This window comes from Podarcis liolepis (assembly GCF_965112155.1).
Source record: "Podarcis liolepis genome assembly, chromosome: 14".
NCBI lineage: Eukaryota > Metazoa > Chordata > Lepidosauria > Squamata > Lacertidae > Podarcis > Podarcis liolepis.
Window position 1 is genome coordinate 26,735,794 of NC_139569.1, and position 25,864 is coordinate 26,761,657.

Genomic DNA, 25,864 nt, shown 5'->3' on the forward strand with positions numbered 1-25,864 from the left:
CAAAGTGTATTGATGGATTTCAAACATTGCTGTGTTCACAGGGATTTAAAAAACGATGGATTTTGCAGAAGGGTTGGTTCTGGAATTACAGACCTTTAAAAAGTATAATAATCTATTAGCTGCAGAAACCTGTAGGGCAGTTTTGGGTGGCGGTGGGGTGGGGGGGTGAGGCTTCTGCCCAGAATTATGAAAAGTGTCATCAAAAGTTCAACCCAGTTCAGGAAACTCCCGAACAATTTTAATCACAACTAACTACCGCTGTGTGACTCAATACAAAATAGGAATTAATTCCTACCTATTAATTATTTTGTGCCCTTAGGGAAGGGAAGGGTTGTGCTGTAGCAATTCTGGAGTTTATTTCCCCCATCCTTAACTCCTGGTGACAATTCAGCATTCAGTGTTAGGCTCAGTTGTGGGCACCTGAACTCTGGACTCTCTCCAACCACAATCTCTGGTGTTGGCCCAGAAGACCAGCCTTCTTGTAGTGCGGTGCACCTGGCAGGGACAAAGCAAAATTGTTTTTGAGAGTGGCTTCTACAATTGAAGTGGCAATCCTGGATTTTTATAAAAGCTGGAGTGCCTATCAGAAGAACTGGAAGTCCCTTGCAGGCACAGTGGCGGTGAATGGAGAGATGATAGAAGACCTCTGTAAAACACTAATGGGATTTGGAGGAAACAGCAACTTTCCCTAGCTAGTAGAACAGTATAAGGACATCAGAAGAGCCTGGCTGGCTGCTGGATCAGGTCAATGTGGGCCCATCTAGTCCAGCATTCTGTTCTGACGGAGGCCAGCTAGATGCCTGCAGGAACCCCCAAAGCAGGGCCTGAGCACTCAAGCATAAGAACATAAGAAGGGCCTGCTAGATCAGGCCAATGACCTATTAAGTCCAGCATCCTGTTTTCACAGTGGCCAATGGGAAGCCCCAGTGGGAAACTGGCCAAAAAGCAGGAGCTGATAGCAACACCAGCAGCACTCTGCCCACTTGTGACATCCAGCAACTGGTATTCTGAGGGATCTTGCCTCTGATGCAAAGATTCAGGGCATTGGCGGTCATGGTGGGTATGCCGGGTGTGTGATGTTCAACAGCAGGGCCTGGAGGCTCTAGGGGGCTTACCAAACCCAGAAGTCTTAAATTGTCATATGACACTCATACAGTAATGTTGGCTGGTTTTTATTTCCTCCCCCCCCTCTCTCTCTGAGAAATGCATCAGGCCTGAAGCTTCCTTGCCATGACCAGTCAGAGAAGCCTGAAGTAGGAACTTCCCAGAGGTCAAGATGTGCAGGGATGTAGCAATATGAGCATGACTGTGGCCTGACTTCCGAGATCTTCCTGCAACAGCAAACCTTGATTGGCAGTTTTTGGCTTTCCAGCACTGGAGTCTGTTTATATTCTCATTCAGACATATCCTTTTTCTTTCTCCTCCTTCCCTTTGACTACCGTAGTTGTTTGTGTTTAAGAGCAGAGAGGTAATGTCAAGGCTCTCCTGAAGCCACTATTTCTTAAGCAATCCCCTAAACTCTTCAAACTGGAATTTTGTGAATGTTTCCAGAAGCACAGGCTTATTACCGTATATACAATGGCTGTTGTTGGTTGGTAGATGGATCTGCCTTGCTTGTTGGGTGGTCTGCATTTGTTTGGGATAGGTTTTAAGCAGTAAGCTTACATTTTAGCATTGCATCATATCTCATTATTGTTGCACTCCCCTCCCTACCAACCTCTGAGTGGTGGGATATTCCAGGGGTTCCAGGCATTTACCTAGGGTCTGTGTTTTCTTTTGGAAATGAGGCACAGCAGAGACTGTGGTGTCTTTATGGTATATCGTTTATTTACACATATATACAACCTGAGCCTATGATGGAGGGGTTCAGAGTAGTGACACCCCAACATGGTCTTGTTTCTTGCACAACTGAAGCTTTGGATTCAAGCAGACATCAGACATTGCGCTCTGTCTCTCCGGCTTTCCCAGCTTGCTGTTTTTGCCTCCAGCTTCTAGCTCACATAATACAACTCTCCACTCTAGAACTCCAGCTTTTGTCCTTCTAACTATCTAAAAACTGGATGAGGGGCCCCACCCATTTGCTGCCTGGCACAGAGCCCCCCTCTTCCACTGCTTTCTTAATGGGTCTCCACCTTTCCTTTGTACTTTTAATGACCCATCGCCCCAGGCAATTACTCCAAGACGAAGCTAGCCTGGTTTATATTTTAACACTTGCTGGAGCAAGAGAGCAGAAGGCTTGATTAAATTCTAACACTTACTGTATTCAGGGATTATAGGCGTCTGGCACCCACCGTTGATGTGCGTGTTTGTGTTGTGTGTGTTTGTATGTATGTGGAGGATATATTTCCCACAAGGGCTTATAACAGAGTCTGATTAAGGGATTGTAATTTTGCATGAGCTGGACCCAGGCTTTAAAAAGGCAGCAGTCCTGAATAACTGAATACACACACCCCAAGTCAGCACAGGCCTGTCCAACAGGTCCTTTTGCCCATTTCCCCTGGTCCTGGGGGAAACTGGTCTGAGGAACCCCATTCACAGAGTTTGATGCATCGGGGCATTTGGTAACATTCACGTTCCCATCTTTGCTCTCACTGCCCTAATCCCCTGCCCCTTAATCCCATATGCCACAAAACTGCTCTAGCAACTCCTGCTGCAGATCTGGCAGAAACATATCTCCCACCTGGGAGAGATGTTTGTGTTTCTGCCATTTGCTCCAGACCCCTCAGGTTCTGCAGTATAGGGGCTACCCCTGGACTCCCTCTTCCAGATCTCTCTCCTGATTTTCCTGTGGGATCTATCAAGAATAGGGATGGCTCACCTGCTCTTTTTTTGGCCCAACAGACCACCTTCACTCTTGGTCAGCCTTTCAGCAGCCACTTGTCAGCAGTGGGTATAGCAGTAGAGGAGATTTACTATGGAGAGCAGCAGAGGAGGAGGCTGTTGTCCCCCTCTTTGCTCATCAAATGACCCATCCAGTGACTGGGGAAGTGGTAATATACATGAGACTGCTGGAAGTTGTAGCCCAAAGCATCGGTGGGGGCACAAAGTTTGGGAAGGCTGATATTGATGTTAGTGAACTCCTGTCCCACTGCAGCAGACAACACTCTCAGAAGGAGCATGACTGGCATTGCTCTCGCTTCCTCCCATGCTCTGCTTCTGCAGGTATGTGGTGCAAGCAACCATGAATGTGCTTCCTGTTTCCCAGACAATTCCTAGATATTTCCATGGTGATTCATGACCTAATTTAAGTCATTGAAGTATTACCCACATTTTCCAGTCAAAACAAAACTAATTGACATAATTTCCCTGACATTCTTCAAGTCTGTTTAAAGAAGGCAGGATCTGGGTCAGTGAGATGAAGTGGGAAGTCTACAGGTGTTTCTTGTTCCTCTTCCTCCCCTTCCTCCTCCATGGCCTTCATCCCCAAGACTTCTTAGAACTGGCCCAGCAGCTCAGTGAAGGCTTCCTCCTTGCATAAATTTATCTTGCTCAGTTCATTCTGAGCCATAATTAGCGGCGCTGTCAGCAGCGAGGGGTAAGTTGAGAAGCTCCAGTACCTTTTTTTTCAGAGCAGAAGTAATCGTGTTATCTTAAAATCAAAGGAAATGGAAGCAATCATGATAATATTGTCAGGTTGCTACAGATTGTCAAGCCAGGCAGAAGACTTGGATGAGGCCCTTAGAAATGTCATATGAGCCCTATTGCATCAAACCAAAGTCCTTCCTAGTCTAGCCACCTGTTAGGGGCCAATCGGGCGCCTTTAGGAAGCACAGAGGTAGGAGATAAACACAGTGGGATTCTTCTGCTCATGGTTCCCAGAAATTGGTGTTCAGAGGCATCCTTCCTCTGATACTAGAAGCAGTACTGGGTCATTGTCACCAGTAGCTATTGACAGCCTTTCTAACCTTCTTTGGAAGCCATCCTAATTGATGGCCAATGCATGTCTTGTGGGAATGAGTTCCATAGCACCACTTGTGCTGCTGTATGGAACAGTAATTCCCGTTGCCTATCCTGAATTTTCCAGCATTGTTGTTGTTGTTTAAATTTGTATACTGCCCTATAGCCACAGATCTCAGGGTGGTTCACAGGCTAAAATCACAATATGAAAACACAGAATACATAATCAAAATAAAAACAAGAACAACCCAAGAACACCCCCCACACCACACCACCCCCACCACCAATTCAGCTTCATTAGTCATAAGAAATCTGTTAGTCTTTGAGGAGTCACAAGACTCTGGGTTTGTTTTTTCTACAAAGGACACAGTTGCCCTCTGGGTGTTTTTGCATGTACTGTATAGGCTCTGCTTAATATGGAAGAGTTTCTCTTCTGAGGTGGAATTTCCCCAACCATGGCTTATCCCTCGCTTCACTTTCTCCCCTCTTTGGATCAGGGAGGCCAGGAGGGAATGCACCAAAGGGGACTTGATAAGAATCCTTTAAGCATAAACCTTTTCTATCCTCGGACTACAGAACTTATCGTGACATATAGATCAGAGGTCAAGGTTTGAACCCCCACCCCACTCTACCCCCTAGAGGCAGGACAGAAAGAGGGCTCAGTTCCAAAAGGATTTTCCCCTTCTCCCAAATAATACCTGTTTTGAAAAATGGCTGGAGCCTTGAGCATCCCATTAAGACTGAGATTGCTGTAGGGAACTGTATGTGGGAGTTTTAACATACATTTTTTTTAATGGTTAGGTAAAATTAACTCTGGCGTGTGGGCAGGTGTCCTGGTCTACCTGCTAAAGCTGTGCGTTAACGAGAGGAGGAAGCGAGGAGGAAATGGGGCACAAAGGTTTGGAGAGCTACATGTTTTCGGGTGCAATAGATTGATCAGAAAAAGGACTGCTCTGCAGGGCGGTCTATGAAATGTTGCTGTCACCATGAGAAATTCTGCAGCTGTCACCTGAGAAATCCACATTCCTGGATCATAAAGAGTAAGATATCACTAAACCGCGTCCTGTTTGGAGCAGGACTCTGGCAGGCAGGCGTTTCTGGCTCCGGCAAAGGTGCCCTTCCTTCCTACCCCGACACATTCCCTGGAACATGTAGGCGCAAGAGGGAGGCTAAAAATAAAAACGGGCCAAGTCCCGCTGCCGCATTCCTGCTGGCGGAGAGGCTGACATGGTGATGCTCGCAGCGACGGTTTCTAACACCGCCAGCAGCAGCGGCATCTGCCCCCAGCTTCAGCACCAAGAGGGTCTCCGGCTTCTCCTCTGGCATGCCGGGGTGTGGGACCTGATCCGAGAAGTAGCGATCGCCCCTGCCTTCCTGCGTGCCCTCCTCCCCAGTCCCGTGCCTCGCTCTGGAGGGGCGCGCGCAGGTTTCGTCATGACGCCCGGTGCTGCGAGCAGCAGGGGTCCTTTGCTTTCTTCTCGGGCCGTGGGGAGGCGATTGCGCCCAGTGCCAAAAATGCCCTGACCCCACCAGGCGGCGGAGAGGAGGCTGGGTCGTTTGGGAAGGAAGCTGGCACGGCGCCCATTGGCATCGCCGTGGCACCGCGGCTCGCTTGCTGCCGCTCCTGCCAACTCCCGCAAGGCCGCCAGGCGGGTCTTCGGGCGTCGCTGTCCGGGGTGCTGATCTTAGCCTTCGAGCGGCGCTGCCGCAGTTGCCGCTGTCCGCGGTGCTGATCTTTGCTTGCGAGCGGCGCTGCCGCAGTCGCCGCTGTCCGCGGCGCAGATCGCTGTCCGCCGCGCGGCGGGAGGCTCTGGGCGCCGCTGTCCGCGGTGCTCATCACATGACCAGCCCGTGAGGCGAGCGCGGAGCTGGCGGCGGCGAGCCGAGCCGGGCGATGAGGAGGCGCTGCCCGGGCTGAGCGCTGCTGCTTCTGGGGGCATGTGAGAGGCGGCTGGGCGCTTCGGGCGCCGGGCTGCTGGGGCTCTTCGAAGCGGGATGCAGATGCGGCTGTGAGCGCCGCCGGCCCCGCCATGCAGAAGGCGATGCGGCTGAACGACGGGCACGCCGTCTACCTGGGGCTGCTGGCTAAGAAGGACGGCGCCCGGCGCGGCTACCTGAGCAAGCGGAGCTCGGACAATACCAAATGGCACCCCAAGTGGTTCGCCCTCCTGCAGAACATGCTCTTCTACTTCGAGAGCGACTCCAGCTCCAGGCCGGCTGGCCTCTACCTGCTGGAGGGCTGCGTCTGCGACCGGGCGCCCTCGCCCAAGCCCAAGGACCCCCTCGAGAAACAGGTAGGTGAGAGAGCCGGGATGGGAGGAGGACTGGGAGGAAGCGAAGGGGTTGGGGGCTCTTCGATCTGCTGCTGCCAGCCTGGGCCGTGGACAGCTGGGTGGGGGAGGGGAAGGGAGAGCAGCCTTGCCCGGTGTGTCCGCTGCCTTGAGATTTGTGTGGGGACGGTGTGTGCTAGGCGTCGCAGGTGCTTGTGACACACCTGTCCCCTTCGAGGCCAGAGGGGGTCAGGAAGGCTCTCCAGCTCCAGCTCTCCCAGCGCTGCAGTGCCAGCAGTCTCGCGCTAGCTCCCCCCTCCCGTGTTCCCATTTTTGGATTCGTGTGCTTAAGACTCTATGCAGGACGGGCAGAAGGTACTTCCTTTACCCCCACCCTCTCCAAGAAGCCTGCTCCGGCCAGGAAATTGAAGTTACTTCAGGCAGGAGAACATTTTTTAAAAAAACAAAAAACCCATAACATTTGGGGTAATCAGTCGTATTAATTAGTCAGCAAGTTGAAATGCAAGGGTGCCCCCGGTGGAGAAAAAGAAGAAGCAGGTCTTCTGCAGCAATCCATGTCACCCTCCACCCGCCTCTCTCAAGCACAATTCACCTTTGTCAAGTGAATATTTGGGTGCTGGGCTTTAGGAGTTATGACTGGGTCCAGGTCGAGGCATCTGATGGTTCTTAACCTGTAAACATAAAGTGTTATAGGGAAAGAGCCAGTCCGTCCCACCAGAACTTTCAGGGTGTGAACAAAGTCAGCTTGCAGTGGGTTTGCAGAGAGTTTCCCTTCCACACAGGACCTGGGGCCAGCCAACCCACCCGCTGATTCCTGAGCTATCCTGTTGATTTAAATGCAGTTATGAGAGACATGTTGCGGCCAGTCCTTGACCATACCTATATCTGCAGAGTCTCCTCAACAGTGGAACTAGTCATGCTAGAGCAGCATCTGTGCTAGACAAGACCTTCAACAGTTGGCAGTTGGCTCTGTCCATGGCACGCTGATGCAAAGGCCTCCACCCAATATCACGAGGAATGACCTTCTCTATTAATCTGAGGCCTTCCTGCAGGTACAGAACTCAGCCCCTGCAAAGCCAGAGACCCTTGAGGATCCCATTGAAGAGATCCTTCACAGGCTTCCATAGCTTTGGCTGGTGAAACAGCTCCACTGTCAGCTTAGGAGCAAAGGTGGAAGTCTCTATCTGCAGTGATAGGGCTTGTGGGCTCTGCCTTTTGAGGACACTCGGTGAGGAGGTTTGAAAATACAGGGGTGTCAATTGAGATGAAGCATGTAGATGGACTTGTTGGATAAAATGACCATTAAACTGTTGGAAGGAAGATACTATGTGGGGTGACGTCCTTGCCCAGAAGAGATTGGCTTTGTATTTGCAATTGTTGCTTCTGTGCTACTGATTTGTCTAAAGTCAACCAGAAGAGGCAAAGATAACATAGCCAACATTGTGCTCTTCAGGTGTTGTTGGACTCCAAGTCCCATCAGTCCCAGCCAGCATCTCTGGTGGTCAGGGTTGATGGGAGCTGTAGCTCAATAATATATGGAGGGCACCGCATTGGCCACTCCTGCTCTAAGAAGACCTGAGTCACGAGACTATCTTCCTGTCCTCCCTCCTTCTCTTTCTGTTTCCTCCCCCACCCGCATCCCCTTCCTTAGCCCCCGGCAACTTGTGAGCCATTTTCAGGTCCCCCTTTTTCTTCTTTGGCACACCTTCCTCAGAATCCTTAGGGCATCTTGGGTGCCATGCGCTCTTCCTTCATACAAAATAAATAGCAATGCTAGCACTTGTTTAGTGCTTTGGGAGTGTTCCTTGTCTGTACATTATCTTAATAATAGTCACAATAACCCTGCAAGGTGGGTCCTCGTTTTGATCCTGACAATGATCTGAAGTTGCAGGACATTGCCAAACTGTTAAAGCGAATGAGTTTTGGTTCTGAGCAGGGCCAGGATGAGAACATGTCCAGGACCTGTTTGTAAGTAACAGTGGAGGAAGACAATGTGTCCCATCAGCACATTGCAGATGGGAGGTGGTTGACCTGGAAAGAAGAGTAAGGCGCTTGCCCCAGTTTGCACATGGCTTCCCTGGTGTCCCATACAAAACTTGCTTCCCTCGTGTGGCAGGTGTGTGAGTGGTCAGATTAGTCCTGCCCCTGCTGCCAATGAGAAACTACTGTGTGTCTGTGATGCCAGCATGCCAAGGAAAGTATGGTCTCTTGATTTAGGGATTTCTGTGGACATCCCATTTATAACTTTGGTCTCTCAGCAGGTTTTCTCTCCAACCCCCCCCCCCAAATAGTTGTTAGGTATTTGATTGGCCAACTGCTAGCAAGTACTATAGATCTTGGCCTAATGGCTCTCTCTCTGGATGCAGAACACAGGAAGCTGCTTTATACTGAATCAGACTATTGGTCCATTTTGCTCAGTGGTTCTGGCAGTGGTTCTCCCGTGTCTGAAGCAGGAATCTCTCCCAGTGCTACCTGGAGATTCCAGGGAAGGAACCTGGGACCTTCTACATGCAAAGCAGATGCTCTACCATCCAACCTTTTCCTGTATGGACTTATCAGCCTTGCTAAACCATTGCTGCCACACTTATCCCTCACTGATGTTGACATTAACTTTCTTTATTTCACAAATTGCAGGCAGATTTTTTTTTAACTGACCAAGAGCCCATTTGGCATTGATGTATGGGCTGGTAAACCAGTTGGCCATTTCTATCTTCACCCATGTTTCCTTACATGTGTACTGACTTATCTGTCCACTTGCAAAAGGGCTGTAGCTCAGTGGTAGAACATCTGCTTTGTGTGCATGAAGTCCCAGGTTCAGTCCCCAATGGCATCTCAAGGCATGGCTGGGAAAGACTCACCACTACCTGAAACCCTGGAGAGCCATTGTCAGTATACAGAGCGCAATAGGCCAAGGGTCAGGACTCTGTAGAAGGCACCTTCCAAGGCTTCACATATCTGAGGAAGGAGGAGCTTGTTGCAGATAGCAGCCCTTCCCAAACCAGCAGGTATGGAATATATTTTTCCTGCTTCAGACCAAATCAACAACACATTGGGAATTTGTTTCATTCAGCTACAACTAAACGAGTCCCCTTTGATTTATAATTGAGCCCATTTTGACATTTGTAGAGCTAGTTCATGGCTGGGTCTCCTGCACAGAAGGATTAATCACCCTGGCCTTGGCCCAGGAATTGCAAACTTAAATCTCCAAGTAGCAATGTGTTTTATTTCTCAACAAGGAGCATAGTGAAGATCAAAGGCCTCTGACTTTGGTCAGGGCATTTCAACTCTGAAACCTGGGTGGAAGTGAAATCTTCAGATAATTGAAGAAGAAGAAAAAATGCTTTCCTTTTCTAGTGGCAGCTTTTGGAACTAGATGTTCCCTTCTACTTGAATTGGGGAGATTTTCAGGGTGGTGTTTTAATTTGCTACAGACAGGTTATATGATAAATTAAACATTTTCCTATCACCCCATCATGTCCAGACAAAGCACCAGTATCACTACTGAACTGCCAGGGAGAGAGCCAAGGTGTCAATAGGCAGGCTCACCTGTCAGGTTCTTATCAAGGAAACTACAAGTGGAATATCTGTAGGGTGGAAAATAATAATTAATATCATCCCATGTGGTATAATTAATAAAATCATTGGCTGGATCCTTAGATTCAAAGTTTAACACACTCTCCAGCAAGAGAGAGTCCCCAGCAGAGTATAAAAACACAGAATCATGCAGCACAATGAAGCATGGGAATAATAGACTGTTAGACCTTTTAAATATCCTGTTCAGTCCACTGCCTCTCCTGCAGTGAACAGACCACAACATAAGTAAATTGAAATGCTTTACTTAAAAACTCCAAAGGTCAGATTCATGCATTATTCCATGTGGCAGCAAAAAGAACACAGGTAGAAAGTATTGAGTTTACAAAATACAGAAAAACATTTATGAACACGTGGTCTGGGCTTGAAGTGATCAAGCCCACATGTGTTGCTTGGTCAGCTTTACATGATGGAAGAGAATGAAGAAAGAAATTTCACTTCTCGGGCTCAGTCAGCATTCACATAACCTAGTAGTTTTGGATTGCTGTCTGCTGGCAACTTAAGTTTATAGTTCATGGTTCCTTTTAATTATCTGACAACCCTTTTTCACAGCAGTCTAATCCTTTTCAGTGAGAGACCTAACTACTCAGGATTCCCATTGAATTTGCTAAGTCAGGTCTGGTAGTTGTGGTCAGGTACAAAAGTTTTCCTATTGCTGACCTGTACTGGCTGTTGTCTGGCAAGAGTTCAGATTCATCTGGGCTCTTTAGAAAGTCAGTAACCATTGGTGTGGCTACTTCCTTAGCTTCTTGCAGCCCTAAGCTGTCAAGCAATTCAAAAACTTTTTGCTTTTGACTTAGAAGATAAGATCCATCTTCTTCTCTTTAGGTCTTTCACAACTTTTGGGTAGTCTTGGTCATTTTGAGTTGCAATGTTCAAGTCATCTACAAATGCCGAAACATAAGAAAATTGTCCATTTTTGCATTTGGTGTGCAAGCACTTGTCTGTGTGACCTTGTGTGTACCCTAGCTGTGGGGAAATGCTGTGCAGTTTCTCATTCCATGCTCTAGCAGCTTGCTTCACACCATAAAACCCCTTCTGAAGTTTGCATACTAGATGCACTTCCTTTGGTTTGAGAAAACCTTTGGCCTGTTCCATGCAAATCTGCCCTGAGATTTCTCTATGCAAAAACGCGGTTTCAATGTCTATGTGTTTTGCCTCTATTTGTTAAGAAGTTGCTGTGCCTGAAAGCAGTGTAATGCTGGAATATCTCACTGCAGGTGCACAAGTTTCATCATAGTCCTCTCCAAACTTTTGCAAGTAACCTTTGGGCACAAGTCTTGCTTTGTAGTGCTCAACGTCCTCTTCTGCACCCTGCTTTACCTTGAATACCCACTTGCTACCAGTTGCCTTCTTCCTGGGAGGCAGCTTGGTGAGGGCCCAGGTCTTATTCTGGTGCAGCGCATCAATCTCTTCTTATGCAGCATCCCTCTACATATGTGGTTGGCACCTGCTCAATCCCCAAGTGGAAGGTTCTCTGGGTTGTGCCAATGACCTTGCAGAGTAGGACAATCCTGGAGATGGGATACTTTTGTTGGGTCTTGATGAGTGTCTGACATATGGCTGTGAAACCACACCAGTCTCTTCATCACCCTCCAGTGCAGACCTCTTCTCATCAGTCTCCTCTCCTGCTACCTGTAATCTGCTCCTCGGCTTCTCCTTCCTGTTCATGATTTGTGCTAGGTGATGTGACAGTAAAAAGCAGATATGTCAATTCAGGAAAGTTCAGGAGGGCTCTTATTTCTTCTTCTGACCCCTCAGAAAATTATATCGCATTTCCTCTCTTGGAAGCTGTCCTGTGTTCATCAAAATGAACCACATGTCTTGTGCTGACCTTTCCAGTATTCTAGTCAATTGCTCTGTAACCTTTGCTCCAGTAGCATATCCAATCATAATTGTCTGTCCTGATCTGGAGTCTAACTTGTGTCTATTCTCCTTGAGTACAAAGGCATAGCAATACAAGCGGTGGCCATTTCACGCAGGGGTTCCATTCGTGGGCCCCCCCCATGTGTGTTGGTGGCACAAATAAGCGTTCTGTCCCCCGTTCTGCCCTCTTCCGGGTCCAAAAGGACCCGTATGTCTGTGATCACATGTCAGTTGGACACACCTAAAATGTTCACTGCCTGTACTGCCAGATACATGTTTGTGTGACATACTGGGCACTCTTCCATGTCAAAGTTCTAAAGGTGGACTTGTACTTCTCTTGGTTGGCAATCTGATGTGGAGATATATTGCAGGGGCTACCGCATCTCCCCACATTTGTTTGGGAAGGCCAGGGTCACTCGGCATGCACCTTGTCATCTCCATAAGAGATCTAAACTTTCTCTCAGTGACTGAGCTTTGTTGAAGGGTGTGGAAAACACTCCTCACTTGTGTGTAAAATCCCTTCTTCATCCACAAGAGATTTCATGTGGCTCGAGGTAAACTCATCTTCACTGTCACTGACCAAAGTTGTGGGTTTCCTCTGAAGCTTATTGCTCACCGTGGTAATGTGTTTTCTGAACTGTACAGTTTCACTTTTCTCCTTTAGAAAGTTCACAATGCAATGCCTTGAGAAATCATCCAGAAAAATTAGTATGTACTTATACTTCCCTAGGGAGGGAACATTAAGTGGGCCATACACCTCAGTGCATACTACATCTTGCAGCCTGGTGCTTCAGTAAATGGAAGGAAAGAAGGTTTAACACTCTTCTCAGTGATACAACTTATGCACTTGGTTGTGACTGGTGCATTTTGGTTTACCTTCATCCCTGTTGCAAGCTCCTTGCATTGCAGTTCAATTGTGGGACATACAGTGGTACCTCTGTTACAAATGCTTCAGGTTACAGACGCTTCAGGTTACAGACTCCGCTAACCCAGAAATAGTACCTCAGCTTAAGAACTTTGCTTCAGGATGAGAACAGAAATTGTGCTCCGGCAGCGCGGCGGCAGCGGGAGGCCCCATTAGCTAAAGTGGTGCTTCAGGTTAAGAACAGTTTCAGATTAAGAACGGACCTCCGGAATGAATTAAGTTCTTAACCTGAGGTACCACTGTTTAGGACTTGATGCATGTGATTTTCTTTCAGCTGATTGCTAAGTTTGCAGTGTAAGGTTCCTGGACCTTTATCACATCTCTTTATGGTTTCACCATATGCAATGTGAATCTGCTGACGGGTTGACATGGTCAATGCTGCCAAATAAATCTTCATCATAACTCATGTATGAAGAACATCCAGAAGCAATTAACCATTTGTTTGATTTTGCACCACAACAGTTTAGAGTTAGATTCTTCTCATGCAAGGGGGTGAAAGGGGAGGGTGCTGTGGGCCATGGAAAAGTTCCAACACTGGATGGGACTCTGGTTGCTGGGCAGAAGAGGCCAGGAGGCAGCAGTGCTGTGATGAGGTTCCCTTGCTGGGGCCCTTTGCTGTCAGTGATGCCTATTTGGTTTTGTGTTGAAAGGTGATGTGGTGTGCCCTGTTGTATAGCACCTGCCTTGTGTCTTTAGGCCTTTTAAACAGGGCAGTTTAAAGAGAAAGACAAGGAGGGGCTCCTGGAACCTTTTGCCAGGATGTGGCCCAATAGCACATCTGCTCAGGAGGAGGAGAGATGCCGATGCCCTTAGAAGAATCAGGACTATAGCAGCTATATTTAGATGAGAGAAGCCCTAGCTCAGCCTGGCCTGGAATGCGTTGAGGTTGCTGTGGAAATCGTGCATCGCAACATATCCTTGAAGAAGCATTGTGTGGGGGATCCAAAGAACTCTGCTGCTGGAGAGTTGCACCAGGCGAGGTCAACAGCAGAAGAGCCATTGAGATGAAGAGGGTCAGGCGTTCTCTGCCACTCTTCTACTGAACTCCTCCATCATAGTCATGACATATGAGACATGCTGCAGAGTTCTACATCAGATATTGGTGTGTGTGTGGCGGGGGTTCTGTTTGTTTTCTTTTTAACCAGCTGCAGTCTCAGGAGGCTACCAAGCTGAGTGGCGGAAGAAGAGGCAGGATGGGTTATTCAAACTGTTCCCTTTCTGCTGTTGAGGAATTCAAAACTGTCTTTGCACTGTTGCATTTCTCCCTTTGGCGGGGGGTGGGGCATAGAGGAACCACTGTCCCTTGCAGCTGAATAATGTGCCTAGTTTTTGAGCAGAATTGCAACGGTAGACAAGATTGCGCTGCCTCCCTCCCCGCTCTTGGGTGCAGCCTCAGAGGCTGCTTTTCAGCTAGACACAGAAGCTGGTGGGGGCAAAGAAGCAGTTCACACCCTCCTGTCTACACTACATTAAGTGTGCTCCCGCCATTGGCTTGGGAAGCAAGGTACACACAATGTGGGCCACAATCCATATTGTTACAAAAGTTAGGTGCCGCCCCATTCTCTGCTGAGCAACAGCAAGATTCTAGGGGGTTCCAACCACTCACCCAGGTTCTGTGTTTCTTTGGAGAAAGGAAACACAGTGGAGACTGTTGTAGCTTTAAATGTGATTTATTCACATATTTACACCTTCAGTCTGCACGGGGGGAGCCCATCTCTTACAATATGGTCATTTCAAGAGGGGCTTGTTCCCCACAGCAGTGCAGCACTGGAGTCAAAGTCATCTCTCCCAGCCAGTCTTCAGCCAGCCTACCCAAGATGGATCCCAGTCTTTGTTCTCCCTTCTTCTTCCCAGCATACCTTGCTAAAAACACTTCCACCCTGTAACCTCAAACATGCACCCCATCAACATGGCAGTCTCTCTCTGCCCAGGCCCAGGATTCCTCTTAGATGGGCCATCAACACGTTTTGTCATGTTAGCACCTCTATCCCAGGTCCAGGTGTGGCACTTGCTTGGAATTAAATTAAGCCTGTACTTTTCCATGGGCCCCCAATCTTTGCTTCAACACTCCAAATAACTGGAGTTGCCATGTGTCCTCTTTTTCTAGGACATGTCCTCCTTTTCAGGGGTAAAATTTCTGCCCAGGTGGTGTTTTTTTTAATTTGCAGAAATGTCTCTGGCTATACTTTCTGGATGAGACATTGACATAACCGGTGGTTGAAGACTTGCTTTCCTTTTCTCTTCTCCTGCCCCCAACATCAATATATCACAGTTTCTAAAGCCTACATATAGTAGGGGTATTTAAAATGAGAGTCATTATAGTGTCCTCTTTTTTTCTCTTCAAAATATAACAACTTTAAAATAATCAAAATCCTACTATTTATTAATTTCTAGGGTCTAGGGGGGTCCCCCCAAATCTATAACAATAGCTATCCTGTTGTTTCTTACAAAATGCTGTGTTTTGATGCATTTTCCCCACAAACAGCTTCAATCCGAACTGAGAAAAAGAATGACCTAGCTGTGTTTTTGATTAAGCTCGCATAAATGCTTTCATATTATCATGCAGTTCTGATATCTTAGCACTCTCTCCTCATCGCTTTTTGCACATAGTGTAAAAAATAAAGAATAAATGGAGATAAGAAATGGCAGGGTGCATTAGACACCATTGCAATGATTATTATATGTGTTGTTATTTATTTTATTCATGTACCAGTTTTATCTTCCAAGGATCTCAAAGTGGTGTGCATGGTTGCATTAGCAGCACCAAAGTGATCTTCCTGGGGTGCAAGCCTAGGCAGTGTGTATTTGAGGTCCTGGGATACCCACACACACACACCAGCCTCACTGATGTGGTCCAAAGCAGCGGCGTAGCGTGAGTTGTCAGCACCCGGGGCAAGGCACGTAATTTGCGCCCCCCCTAACCCCTAACCTGCGAGTTGCCACTGGCGCTGCTGCCCAAACGCTTGCCCGGAGGAGGAGGGGGGCAGAGAGGCGAGGAAAATGCAACGGCCCAGCAGCTGCAGCAGCAGCGGCAGAGGCGGGGCTGTGAGGAGGGGCTGCCTGGTGCGTCCTCTGCGGCGAGCGCTGAGAGCCGCTGCCTGCCGGGCGCCTTCAGCCGGGCGCCGCGAGACATGCGGCTCTGCTACAGCCTGCACCCGAGGCTCTTCGGCGACTCCGGAGGCAGCGAGCGCGCCCCTCCAGATGTTGCGCCCGGTGCGGCCTGCCCCCCTTGCACCCCCCACGCTACGCCACTGGTCCAAAGGAAAGCAAAATGTTTGGCACCAGCTTGGCTGCAGGGATTCCCAGAAGGAGGCATATAAGGCACCATCCAACTGACCCAGGAACTCTACTCTGGATTTGTGGAGGGTTTACTCCTTAGACTTTTCTTCTCCTGAGGATCTCCCACATGGTGGCAGAGGTTTAGGGTCAGAATATTCTTTTTTCTAGATGGGCTACCTTCCCAGGTTGATGAGCCTCAACTGCCCCTCACTTCCCTCTACAGCATGTGCAAAAACCACCTTCTTGACCGATGGACCACCTATTGGTCTCATCTGCTCAATCCACCGGAGCCTGTCTTTGCACATAGGGGAAGTCCCTAACTCACTGATGGTTTGAGACCCATTGGCTACCCTCACCTGGTTTAGCCAGCCAGTCAAAGCCATTCCCTGGGTGTGGTTGCTGTCACATGCTGGCAGCTTCTAGGAGCCACAGGAGAGAGCTGGCTGGAATGTAGTTAACCAGATATGGGAAAGGTGACCCTTTTTTGCCACCTTTGCCCTACCCACCTCCAGTATGTGGCCACAGAAGGTTGCCCAAAAGAGGATGTGTCCCTTGGCTAGAGTAAGAGAAGAGCAAAGGAATCGGCTTCATACTGTGTCAGTCTGCTGGTCCATTTAGTGCAGTGTTCCCTACACTGACTGGCAGCAATGTCCCTCCAGGTTTCCAGACAGAGTCTTTCCCAGCCCTTCCTGGAGATCCCACTGGGGATTGAACCTGGGACCTTCTGCATGCCAAGCAGCTGCTCTGCCACTGAGCTACCGCCGCCCTTTCCCTCTCTAGAGCATTTGCTTTAGTCTGTGCTTGGAGGCCAGGAGTTTTGTGGGGCCATGTGGTTGGATTTTGGATTCCAGGACGTCCTGGCAAGAGCGAAAGCCACAGGCAGAACGGATGGCGCTCAGCATTTCCTTATTTATTTTCCAACTTACTCGGTTCTGTCTCTGGCCTTAGAGAACATCCCTTGTTTCCTAGGAGACTGCAGGGAAGGAGAGTAGATGAACTGCGAAAACTCTTTTGCGGTGCTCAAAGCCGCCCTGACGAAAATTAACACAAATACAGTAAATGCCAAGGGAGGCTAAAAATAACCTCTGTGCCAAGCCCCATTCTGCTCCTGTCCATGTCAGCCTGGCATCTGAGATGCAGCAAAGTCTGCGGGGGGGGGGGGGGGAGCTTCCAGGGCTGGTGGGTGGCCTGGATTCTAAGGGGCTGTTCTGGGGCGGGTGCCTTCCATGGGCATGTGTCCATCAGGCCCCTTGCTTTCTCAAATGCTGGTCCATGATCCTGCTGCAAAGATTCAGCATTGGCACCTCTTAGAGACAGGAAGGTGCGGGGAGGGGATAGAAAATAGCTGCCCCAAACCATTTGCTCATCGTAGTGCCTGGAGGGGGGGGGGAATCTGGATGAGTCCCCACTACTCTGGGTGAGTCCCCACTAATCTGCTGTCCCCACTACTGCCGCCCCCTTCCCCACAGCCAGCCCATGCAAGCAAGACCACAAAAGCAGCCAGGTGCACTGCAGAAAATGAGCCAGGAAGGAAGAGACATTGAATCACAGGGTTGGAAGGGATCTGAAGGGTCATCTAGATCAACCCACTGCAATGGCATTGCTGTAGTTTGGAAGTGGCTGGCGGTCTCTCCTGGGGCCCTCTGGCCTCTTCCTTTGGCAAAGCGAGGAGGGAGTGGCTGCAACATGCTCTCTCCTCTCCTTCAGGGCCACCATGGCAGACTAGCTACCAGCAGAAGGTGATTAATAAATTGATGGTAACAACAACAACAACTGGCCCAATAATGCTGCAACGCCGTATCTAATCTGCCATGGCTTCCATGCTTTTGCCTGCTAGAAAATGCTTTCCATGGACTTTCCCCATAATAAATTTGCAACCTTTTGAGTTAGTCCTTCGCTTTCTGTGCCTTCTGTGTAACAACGCCAAGATGAGTTGGTGATATTTGGCAACCTTGCAGTGGAATGCAGCTGGCTGCCTTTAAGAGTAATAGCTCTTCTCTTTGTTTTTATAGCATTATTTCACCGTTAACTTCAACCATGAGAACCAGAAAACCCTGGAGCTGAGGACAGAAGATGCTAAAGACTGTGATGAATGGGTAGCAGCCATTAGCCATGCCAGGTAAGTCCTCCTCCTTTTCTCAGTGGCTCTGTGGAACATGAATCCTGCTGGGGCAAGGTGTCTTGGGATGGAGGGCTGGGCTGGCATGTGTCAGGTCAGGTGCAAGAGGCCGCTGACCATGTTAATCCTGCTGGGGGAGAGAGAGTGGGAGAGGGAACCAGTAAGAGGCCTTATTTCTGGTCATCCTTGCTGAGCAATGGCTCATAAATAGTAGTAGTAGTACTGCAGTATTAGTATTAGTATTAGTATTAGTAGTAGTAGTAGTAGTAGTAGTAGTAGTAGTAATATAATATATTTACTGGTATTTCCCCAGCCATTCTGGGTGACTCCCAACATAAAAACATGATAAAACATAATAATATTTTTTTTATTATAGCATAGAAGAAACCATATAAGAGGGAATCAGCCCCTCTGAGCTGCTTACAGAGAAAAAGTTGACAATGAGCAATGCTTGGGCTGACTCTTCTAAAGAAGCACAGGATTTTGCTCCATGCCTAGAATTCAGCATCCTAACAACCTCAGAATTTGTTGTTGGGTTTTTGTTTTGAGTTTTGCGTTTCACATCTCATGGCTGCAAACAGAGCTGGCCCAAGACATTTTGCTGCTTGAGGCAAAACAGAAAATGGCAGGAGCCCCCCCTCCTCCTCTGCTGCCACCTGAGGTGACTGGAGGCAGCCCAGGGAAGCCCCAGCACACTGAACGTGGGGGAGAGAAAAAAAGGAGGCAAGAGGGGAACAGGCAGTGGCTGCAGGCAACAAGCACAGGAGGCAGCGAGCAGCACAGTCCTTGGGCTCCAGATCAGCCGCCCCCTCCCAGCTGTGCCCAGCCTGCCTCCCAAGGTGACTGCCTTGTCAAAGCCCTGGTCGCAAAGATAAGCATCAGTGTGTGTAGTCAGTGCCAGGTAGGAGCAGGAAGCGGGGGGGGGGCATCTGGAGAAGGCTCGGGGTGTTAAGGGAGTGTCCTTGCTCTCCTTCCCCATTGCCCATAGAAACAGCCTCAAACAAGCAGGTGTGCCGTGCAGAATGGGAACACCTACACTTCCAGGCATCAGTTTGCTTTGTCTGGGGTGGAAGGTGGGGTGCCTTTTTGCAGCACAGAGGATGCTTTGTGGCCTTCCTGACGGAAGGCTGAGGGAGCCCCCCCCCGGCCTTCTCAAAATGTGCTGGGCAGCAGCTGGGCAGACTTAGGAGTTGGAGAGGATGTTGCATCAGATATTTTTTTCTCTACTCTTAATGCTGCCTCTGCACCTGGGACGCTGCCAGTTGCCACAGCCAGAGATAAGAATTCATCCTTGACATTTGCGTTTTAATTCCATTCCCTTTCTTTTAACATTCAATTCATTTTCCTGGAAAGGCTGCTTTTAACCAAGCAGGGAAACAAAGAGGCAGCTCCCCCACCCAACTCACATGTAAAATATTGTGGGCCAGATCCTTCCACGAATATTTGAATTCATAGAACTCATAAAATGGGATTAAATGGCAGTACAGCCCTCGACATCTTTACTCAGAACTAAACCATGCTGAGTTCAATGCTGCTTTACCTGTGGGATTGCACCCTGTGTTTCCCAACCAAAGTCACTGCCAGCTTGGAAGGAGCTTGGCCATTCCTAATTACCTGGAGTCCAAACCCATATATAGGTCTACTCAGAGGTAAGGTACACTGACTTCAATGGGAATTATTCCTGGGTTAGTAGATATAGGATAGCAGCCTTACCTGTCCTTTAGTACCAGGTTCAGTGTGTCAGGTCAGTCTCACTGAAGCCAATAAACCAAGCCTGGTATAGCAGGACGTGAATCTGCCTCCTTGATGGGAATGAAAAGGTATTTGAGGTCTTCAGAGTTGCATCTTCATAATGGTTGCCAGAGATTTTGCAGAATCTCTCGCTGATCCTTGTGGGCTCATAGAGTTGATCCATGTGACCCAAAGCTGGCACAGAGCACATGGAAAATGGAGAGAGCATCACAGCTGGTCATACAGTGGAAGAAACCACTGTCCAATTGCTCCAGCGTGTGGCCGGATCAATTATGATCCCTGTCTTCTGCTAAAAATTGATGTGGCTGCAAGGCAGATCAAGCAGCAAACATGCCTGGTGTCTGTGGCCAGCAGGAGCATAGTTTGAGATTGTCATGTGCTCAGGGCCTCTTTTGGGGTCATGTGGGTTGGCCCACTGGGTAACAGTGGCAGAGTGCAAGTTTGGGAATTGGACATGGAATCTTGATCTTCAGATAATCACTTCTTAGCTGTTATTACTCACAGGCTGAATATGGGAAGCCAGCCTTCCCTAGTCTCCTGGTCCTGATGTTTTGAACCAGAACACCCATCAGCCTCAGCTCTTGCAGCTGCTCTGGCTGAGGCTGATGGGAGTCAGTAGTGCTGGCTTGGTCCCATGACTGTGGGTGCTCGGGCCATGAGTGCCATGCAGCATGCATGATATTGGCACCGAAACTTGTGGGTGCTCGGTCACCCAGGGCCCCAGGGAGTTGGCACCTATGATGGGAGTTGTAGCCCAAGATTTCTGGAGGGCACTAAGTTGGGAAACGGCTGTTCTAAAATGTTTGGATAAAAAGAATGGCTGGAGCTTGGTGGGAATGATAAATCAGAATGATCAAATTCAAGCCAAGCAGTGGCCGGGGAAGTTCATGCTCTGAACTGTAGCAGCAGAGTCATGCCATTCCCTTTCCCCCATGAGGAATGCAGTTATCACTTGAGGGCTTGTTGGGTCGGCTCTCTCTCTTTCTCTCTCCCCCATAGGATTTTCTAATTGTGTTGGCAGCAGACACGGCTTGAGGAAGCCACCATGAGTAGCAACATCCACCCCAATGACAGCATTTAGGGCAGCCCGTGGACCTGATCCCCCAAGTTTTCCATTGTTGTTGGTGGTCATGAGTGCCCAACCTGGTGGGTGGGTGTGAGATGCAGAGCAGGCAGGAAAAGCAACGGAAGGGGAGGAAATGTCTTAACAACTCTGTCTATATAACAGTTATAGGACTCTTGCTACAGAGCATGAAGCTTTAATGCAGAAGTACCTCCATTTACTTCAGATTGTGGAAACGGAGAAAACAGTTGCCAAGCAACTCAGGCAACAAATTGAAGATGGAGAAATAGAGACTGAGCGCCTGAAATCTGAGGTAAAAACATGCTGATTATGCAAAGGGCAAAGGAGCCTGTGTGGTTGGTCCTTGTGGCTGCATTCAGACATGCATCATGCCAGGAAAAATGTACCCCCTTCCTCTCAGCAGGTTTTTTTTTGCCAGCAATGAGAAGGACCCATTTGCATTTCCTGCCCTTTGGGGTATTGGATGGCACACGGTGGGCTGTTTTTGCTGCTCTCTGACTTCCAATTTGCTTTTAGGCGAACTGTATACTTTGCCTATTTTGATTTTACTATGTTTATGGACTGTTTGCATTTGTGTAGCAGTATTTATTTAGTTAGTTATAAAAAAATGTATCTATATTGCTTTTTACAAAAAATAATAATATGAAAGCGGTTCACAACAGCAAAAATAAGATAAAACCATACCATAAAAGCATAAAAGGTTAAAAACAAGGAAGTTTAAAACAAAGATCAGTAACCCATTTTGCAGGACTCTTAATTGCCTGAATAGGCCTGGTGTAATTGAAAATTTTCAGCAGGCATTTAAAGGTTGGCACAGAAGGCGCCTGCTGAATCTCCACAGAGTCTGACAGGACTGGGCCAGTGGCTTGGTTTCCATTGCTGTCAAATGAGCATCACCAACTCTGGGAATGAATAATGACACTCCTGCAAATGATCTCGTGACCGAGCTGGAATAGAAATATTCAGATGATCCCTAAGGTACCCTGGACCTAAGTTGTTCAGGGTTTTTTTTTAATGAATACAAGAATGTGGATTCATTGTTGCTATTTCTTGGGTTTAAAACTTTATTTAGTTTATTTTTAAAAAATATTTCTGTAAGTCAGTTTGGGATGTTTTGAGAGAGGTGAATTGTTAAGCAATTTAATAAATAACCATAACCGGAAAGCAAAGGAAAGCCATCAGAAAGGTGGCATGTTCTAGAGGTGAAGAGATTTGCAGCATTACAGGTGAAAATGCCATGGTAACCAGATTCACACATGCACAGGCAGGGACTGAACCTGTGTCCTGCCTCTGCATGGAAAAACCTGTGTCTGAATGGTGTTTTGAAAACCAAGCCTCTGGGCTGGAGTGTTTACCCTTTGACAAGAGACTGCTTGAAGTTCCACCAGTTACTTAGAGCTGGCTGTGCAGGAGACATTAATACCCGAAGCACAGCAATATTCATCTGGAAGGGGGTTGAGTACGATACTGTTGGTTGGGCAAGTTATGGTGTTCAACAGATTTTAGAAGGGATGCCTGGAAGACCCCTAATCTGAAAACTTGGTTTCTTCCAGGAGTAGCAGACCTTGCCATGGGCATGAATGTTATGGGTCAAAGCTGTTCATTGTATAGTTTAAAAAAATTGAGCAACAAGTAACCCAAGAACTATCATTATGTTGGTGCATAATTAGTCTGCCTCTGAGCTTAAAGTCTTAGTGTTGTACTTTCTGCTGTTCCCCTCAACAACACCCCACTACCCTTTGAAGCGCAGATCAAATGACATTTTCCTTTAATGTGCAAATTTTGCTTACTGGATTTTGAAAGGGAAAAGCAGCTCTTTCTGCTGTGTAAAAGATTTATCAGCAGACCAGCCAGGAACTCTCCCTGCTAGCAGAGGAGTCATTTTAGCTATTAGCATGGCTAATATCAGAAGTGAGTCCATTTTGTTCTGAATATGATCTGTTTGATAATGCCTAATTATGAATAAATTGCACGCTGCGTTAAAGTCAGTGGTTTGGTTGGTAGGTTTATGGGGACAAGATTTTCACTGAAAGGACAAGGTCCACCAGGTGTGATTATTGTTTATTTGTTGCTTCTTTTCTTTTTCCTCAAAAGTGAAATTCAAACTGACTTGCAAAAATGAACATTAGAAACAAGGATAAAGCAACTTAAAATACACAAGTAATATAGATACAAGAGCAGATCCTTTTCCACTCCTTGAAAAGATAAGCAGAAAATTAAGATCCTAAGACTTTGGGGGACTAAAAACACAGTGATAGCGCCCGGCATGGCTCCCTGGGGAGAGCATTCCACAAGCCGGGAGCCACCACTGAAAAGGCCTGTTCTTGTGTTGCTGTCCTCTGCCCCTTCCTTGGAGCGGGCACATGGAGAAGGGCCTCATGTGGGGAATTCAGAGTCTGGGTTGGTTCATGTGGGAAGAGGTGGTCTTTGAAGTATGGAGGTCTTGAGCTACATAAGGCTTTATAGGTCAAAATCAGCGTACAAATGAATAGGTCAAAATTTGAATTGTGCCCAGAAACTAATTGGTAGCCAGTGAAGTCAGGCCAGGATTGGTGTAATGTGCTCAGAACCTCTTGCACCACTGAGCAACCTGGCCGTGGAATTCAGCATCAGCCACAATTTCCCAACCATTTTAAATGGCAGCCCCACATATAAAGCATTGCAGTAATCTAGCTGAGCAATTGCCAGAGCATTGAAAACAGGAGTGTCTCCACCTCCATCATTGAGCCTGGACACGGAAGTCCAGCTCCGAGGGCCCCCTGGCAGTTCCCTCACTGCGAGAAGTGAAGTTACGGGGAACAAGGCAGAGGGCCTTCTTGGTAGTGGCACCTGCCCTGTGGATCACCCTCCCGTCAAATGTCAAGGAAATAAAAAACTATTTTACTCGGGAGACGTCTGAAGGCAGCCCTGTATTGGGAAGTTTTTAATGTTTGGTATTTTATTATGTTTTAATATGTGTAGGAAGCTGCCCAGAGCGGCTTGGGCAACCCAGAGCAGGGTACAAATGAAAAAATATTATTATTAATAACAGAAGTTAGGCTATCCCTCTCCAGACAGGGGAGTAGCTGGGCCACCAGCCAAAACTGACAGAGGGCACTTTGTGGCACTTGAAGTCACTTGAGCCTTAAGGGACAGTAATGAATCCACAAGGCTACACACCTGCTCCTTCAGAGCAGAACAGACCTAATCCCACCCTTCCTCTCAGCTACTTAGAATAATAGAATTGTAGAGTTGGAAAGGACCCCAAGGGTCATTTAGTCCAACCCCTGCGACGCAGGAATCACAGCTAAAGAATCCCCAACAGGTGGCTATCCAACCTCTGTATAGAAACCTCCCGTGAAGAAGAGAACTTGCCACAGGGCCACAGTTTCAAGGACATGCTGGGGGCGGGGGGAGAGGCCATGTTGGGCTCAGGGGTGCGCCAGATGTGCACGTTCTCTGAGCCCAGTTCTTTCCCCTATGAACACCTGCATTTTGCTTGCACTCCTCTCCCCCCCCCCATTCATATGAATGGGACTGCGTGCTGAGCCTTTTATGTCTTCTGTGTTCCTGCGCATGAATAATAACAAAGACTCTCTCTCCCAAGGCATTCACACTGTACATTTGAAACACATCACACCCCAAAGAATCATGGGAACTGTAGTCTGCTCAGGGTGCTGAGCTCTGTGAGGTGTAAACTAGAGTTCCCAGGATTCTGTGTGGGAAGGCATCTGCCTTTAGGTGTGTGCTTATATGCTGCCTGAAGAGTGGGACAGAGAGGGGTTGCATTGCCAGGCAGAAGTCTCCCAGGAGGTACTTAATGGACACCCCACCCCCTTTTAGGCCTAGGAAGAGGTCCCTACTTTCTCTCTAGCCCCTCAAGTCCACCACAACCCTGATCTCTGGGAGCGGAGCGGGGGCGGCCTTTTAAAAATAAGCAAGCCTCCTGCATAACTCAGGATCCTCACACCCACCTGCCCCCTTTCCCTGTTTTGCTGCCCAGAGCACCCATATGCGGCATGCAGCATGACACTTAAAAAGAGGGGGTGTGATGTTTAAAAATACCAGGGCTCTAATGGAGGCTGCTCTGTATCTCGTTGCTAGGGGCAACCTCAGGATGTTAAACTGAATGGCATCAGCTTCGAAGGGACAATGCTTTCGTGCATCTCTGATTTGTTGTTGTTGTGATGTCACTTCCCCAGAGCCAATCTTGCTTCTACGCCTCCCAGTTCATTTGCATGCTTGAATTTGATTTGTTTAGGAGTTTTCTTTGCATGGAAATAGACATTTTACATCTCCATCTTTCAGTTCATACAAGGAGTGTTTGCACCAAAACATTGTTCTGGTGAGCTGCCGGGGTGTGACCTCAGCTAAGGGTCCGAGGGGTTGAAAAAGCAGCAGGGAGCATCCAAGATAAGGAGTCTTCCTTCTGACTTCAGTTGTACTTCATGTGCAACCTGCATTTGTTTATGCATCCCATTTTTGAACCTTTGAAAATGTGCAACCAGTTAACGGATGCAAGATAACAAAGCATGAGGCTTCTGGGTGGAACTGCCTGATCAGTCTGGCCCAGGAAGTTGTCTCAGGTGTGCAATTCAAGCTGAATGACCTTTATGGATATTGGGAATAGTTTCCTGGGAATCCAAACCAACCTCAGCCCTGACTCTGACCTGCAGTATTATGACAGACCACATTGCTGAGCTGTAGTAAGCTAGAAAGTCGATAGAGAAAAAAGATTTCTCCCTCTCTCACAACTTGTGGACACCCAATGAAGCTGAATACTAGAAGATTCGGGACAGATCAAAGAAAGTATTTCTTCATGCAGCACCTAGTTAAAATGTGGAGCTCACTCCCACAGGAGGCAGTGAGAGCCATCAGCCAACATGGCTTTAAAAGAGGATTTGACAAATACATAGAGGGGAAGGCTATCAATGACTCCAAGCCACAATTACTGTGCTCTGCTGCCACAGTTGAAGGCAGCAATGTTTCTGAATACCAGTTGCCAGAAACCACAGGAGGGGAGAGGGCTCTTGGGCTTGGATCCTGCTTGTTGGTGTCCTACAAACACTTGGTTGTCCACT

The 25,864-nt window shown here is 48.0% G+C and overlaps 1 protein-coding gene across 1 annotated transcript in view; it reads left to right on the top strand.

The window, feature by feature from the left end:
* The first annotated feature begins 4,859 nt into the window (after positions 1 to 4,859).
* RASGRF1 (Ras protein specific guanine nucleotide releasing factor 1) overlaps positions 4,860 to 25,864 on the top strand; it is a 63,447-nt gene continuing 42,442 nt past the window's right edge. Inside the window, exons 1-3 of the mRNA XM_083474997.1 lie at positions 4,860 to 6,191; positions 17,862 to 17,968; positions 20,949 to 21,096. Of these exons, the coding sequence (XP_083331123.1) occupies positions 5,928 to 6,191; positions 17,862 to 17,968; positions 20,949 to 21,096 (519 nt within the window). The 5' untranslated portion in view covers positions 4,860 to 5,927. The remainder of the gene's footprint in view (positions 6,192 to 17,861; positions 17,969 to 20,948; positions 21,097 to 25,864) is intronic.